The 4,270-nt window shown below is 30.8% G+C and overlaps 1 protein-coding gene across 1 annotated transcript in view; it reads left to right on the top strand.

Moving 5' to 3' along the window:
- Positions 1 to 4,270, top strand: part of LOC106688202 (DNA replication licensing factor MCM4) — a gene marked incomplete at its 3' end in the record, with an annotated part of 50,656 nt that overhangs the window by 7,980 nt on the left and 38,406 nt on the right. Inside the window, 1 exon segment of the mRNA XM_014432558.3 lies at positions 3,488 to 3,661. Within this exon segment, the coding sequence (XP_014288044.3) occupies positions 3,488 to 3,661 (174 nt within the window).

Here is a 4,270-nt window from a genome sequence, read left to right as displayed (position 1 = left end):
TTTTTTTAAAAAATAAATTTTGATTGTTCATAATAATGTTTTGAATTGCAGCTTGAAATATTTCTCTTAAATCATGATTCTGGTTTACAAGTAATAATGGGTATTTTTACTAATTTTTTTGATTATATAAGGTTGTCCCTCATATGAGTAATAGTTTAGCAGTTTAATTATTTTACTTAGTTCTATTGTAGAAAATTGGTATTATTATTTAATTTATTAATATTGTAAATAAAACAGTGGATGGCAACACAGCTTCAGATCTGAAAAGGAGTATTTTCTTTGTTTAAAGTCTATTTGTTAGTTGCACTCATTAGAGCAACACATACTCTTTGTCTTTTGTTATGAAACCCTCCCTGATCCACAACAATTTGGTAACAGCGCATAGTTTAGTGCATAAAAAGTTAAGTGACAAGAGTTATTTACGGATATTAGCATTGTGGTTGTTTTCTGTACCTATTACCGAAATAAACACAAAGGGCAATGGACGCCATGGTATTCAGCATTGATAAACTTGCTGCAGAAAATCACAACAACTGGTTGATGAAAATTGAGGCATATTTATAGACAAAGAGCTTATATGAAGAGATATAAGAAATATCCACCCACTAGAGAAGATGAAGCATGGAAAAGAAAAAAGCAAAGAGGTACTGTCACTATTATTTTAACAGTTAGTAGTGATGTATTGCCGTCAATTAAAGGTGAAAAAATGTAAAAAAAGTTTAGGAAAAATTAAGAAACACATTTGAGGGCGTTCCAGAGAAAAAAAGTGATAGATTTAATGTTTGACCACACTAAAATTAAGAAAAACAACTGGAAAACATTAGATGAATACCTTACAAGGTCTCAGTGTTTAGTCTAGGAGATAGCTCAACTGGGTAAATCTCTGCCAGACATAGAATCAGTGAGATATATTGTAGAAGGTCCACTACCCTATTATGATCCAGTTGTGAACCCCATTTTGGCCATTAGGAATATTAAATTTACTGAGTTAAGGTAAATGTTTTTGTTATTGGAAAAGAGGAAAACCATTGATGGGAATGAACTAGAATTAAAAACTCATCATAAAAGACCTTTCTTTAGTCCAAAAGTCTTTTATTTGAAAAAATCTAGGTCACCTGAAAAATGAATACTGGTTTAATAAAGAGAAAAAAGACAACCGTATAGAAATGGACCCTCTGATACACAAGAGCCTCAACCAAGAAGACAGCATAGAGCATTCTTGACTACAGAATTTACCTTATGTGCTATTAACAGTGACAATAGGTATCTGGTTGAGGAAGGAAAGCAAAGTTGATAAAAACGACTGTAACTTTCAGGATGTTTTAGTTGTTCCAAAACTATGCAGGGACTATCTAATCTACTAATCTACTATCAGGGACCAAGAAAATTTAAAAGAAAAATCATCCTTTTCTAGAAAGGAGGCATGGGAGAAAGTGATGAAGACAGAGTTCCTAGACGAAAAGAACCAAGTGAGACCAGGTAAACAACAAACGTTAAATGATGAAGAAATAGTTGATGCAGTCTCAGTTAAAGAATATTGCGGTCTAAGTGTTAAGCTTTTCCCTGATTCAATTAAATGAAACCTAAGACTATTATTACTGATGTTAGAGAACAAGAAACTACTAAAACATTATTAAAAATGAGTTGAATTGTTTTTCAGATTCCGATGATGAATGTGGTGAAGCGTTGATAAAAATTAAAGTAAAAAATGAAAAATCTAAAGACGGGGAGGGAGCTGACTTAGGTTATGAGGAATAGGAAAAGGAACATAAACAGTCATTAAAAGATCACATATCAAATAGAACATATTTAAGTGACATTTCACCTCCTTATGCAAATTTATCCAAAAGAGAAAAAGAAATTTAATAAGAAGTTGAAGTAGAGAATCAATACAATAGGGAATTTGAAATGGAAGAAAATCTACTGGTAAGGAGTAGTAGTGGTAATCATACTAAGAAGATGAAGAAATCGAGAAAGAAAAAGGGATTTAGTGATGCAACAGATATTGTTAAACGTTCTGTTGATTCAAATGTTTATAATGACTTCAAAGAGTATTTTGGTGAACATTATTATCCTGACTATGAAAAGTCTGGATGCAGTCAAAAACGGAGAGGTCCAAACCATCTATCTATCTATAACCATAAAAGACAGATGACCAGTGAAGAGGATTATGTGTTTGGACCTTAGACTCAAAGTGATTATGAAACATTAAACTAATATGGGTGTGATCTAAAAAAAAATGAATTAAGAATATAAAATAAAGTAATAAATGAAAGGAAATAATGATACAAATTTTAGGAAGGAAATTGTTCTAGAAAATTAGTATTATTATTTAATTTGTAAATAAAACAGTGGATGACAACACTGGTTCTGAAATGCTAATGCTAATTAGGAACAAAAATGTTATTTTAACAAGTATTTCTAGTAACTTATACTCTGGAGATATTGAATGTGACTGTAATTCAAAATTTGGCCACATGTACATCTGTAGTTACAAATATCCAAAACCAGATTATATTATTATTATGTGAGCAACAGACCATGGAGGTCTAAGTCCTCGCGCGTTGGTATTTCCTAATACATCACGCGTTTCTTAACGAGGTTTTTTTGTAGGATGGGTTCGTCACTCCCATGCCTATTTTTTTGTGAGTGCCACCCATTGGCTAACGGGCCTCACAAATGCCCGGGGGGAGGTTGTGAGTGAATTTTACTTTATTTTATGCTTGAAAAAAGCCCGGATGGGACCGGGATTTGATCTGACAACTTGTGGGTTGGTAGAGTGGCTTGTTACCACACTGCTACCGCTGCCCCAAAACTAGATAATTACCTAAAATTTATAGTTATATATGAAAATCAAGGATAATAATTCGATTGAGGGTTTTGAGTAGTGACTGCCTAGAATTGTACTGTGAAAATGTTATATATGAAACATTTCAGCGTTAGTAAAGTTCTCTAAGGGAATCGTAGGCCTCACAGAAGGAAGTGAAACAAGGTCTCGGTTCTGAACACATGCCTTTAAATAGGAACAATTTTTCAGGATCTTTTGCTATACCTTGCCATTGAGAAATGAAAGGTTTAATCTAGGATACGTAAAAATTTAATTTCTCTTTATGTTTTTCAAAGTGAATTCTGAAATCCTCTGGTATGTCTATTGTCATTTTAGAGGTGAATGATGTGATTAAAAAAAGAAACTAGAAGAGAATAAGTGAAGGGGGAAAGAAAAAAAAGTAATGGTAGAATGGAGTACCTTCCGATCACTCTTACGAAAAAGCAAAGGAGACTGATTGATATTGTTAGAGAGGGTAGTCTTATTGGTTATAAAATTATTACAATTAATAACATACTGACAAATTCCTTATCAAGATATTTTCTTGTTTATCTGATTATTCATTTATGTTTTAGAAATAAATTTTACATTTTTAATAGTGTATATCAAAGTCATATATCATATGCAAGTATTTATAATCAATATTTTCACTAATTTCAGGGAACTGAGCTCAATTATGAAACCAATCAAAGAGACTTAACTAATGTTATTTTGGGAACTGATATTGTAGCTCAAAGATGCATGGCAAAATTTAAAAAATTTATCTTAAATTTTGTTGGCAAATATTCTAAAGATTCTGAACCAGAACTGTTGTATTTTAATAATTTAGAAAAAGTAAGCATATTTATAGATATATTATTTCATTTCATATTGAAAAAAAAAATCAGATTTCCAATTTTTTATTATCACAATACTTCCTCTTTCTATAAATTTCATATTCTGGAGGTAAGGTAAAGTGATAAAAGTATGATTTTTTTTAACCATATTTATTTCGATTTTATGGGTTATGATTTTTTATCTTCTAATAAGATGTAAACTACTTCAAATAAAATTAACCTAGTATTCTTAATGGTTTTCGTTTTCATATTGTCAAGGTTTTGTTGTAATAATTTGCATATTATTTTCTAAATAGTAAAAATGAATCACTATTTATTATTTTTTTTAGCTGTTCAGTATGTTAAAAACATTAATGTTTGGTTACACATTAGGCAAACATTGAAGCTATATATTTTTTGCTTTCACTTACCTTTATGTGGAGTAGGTAATAAGGGAAAATATTAATTAAGTATATTACTCTAATTAATGAAAAACAAAACAAATAGATCAGAAGCTGAGAGCTGAGACGAGATTTACATTACTGCAGGTGCCAGGTTATGAGACCAAAAAGGTTATTGCTATATTAAAGTATATTCCACAGATGTATGATGATGCATATATATATAT

This window comes from Halyomorpha halys, unplaced genomic scaffold (assembly GCF_000696795.3).
Source record: "Halyomorpha halys isolate HHAL.00 unplaced genomic scaffold, Hhal_1.1 Scaffold1077.1, whole genome shotgun sequence".
Lineage (NCBI taxonomy): Eukaryota > Metazoa > Arthropoda > Insecta > Hemiptera > Pentatomidae > Halyomorpha > Halyomorpha halys.
Note: the sequence above shows the minus strand (reverse complement) of the source record. Positions and strands in the feature narration are given on the sequence as shown.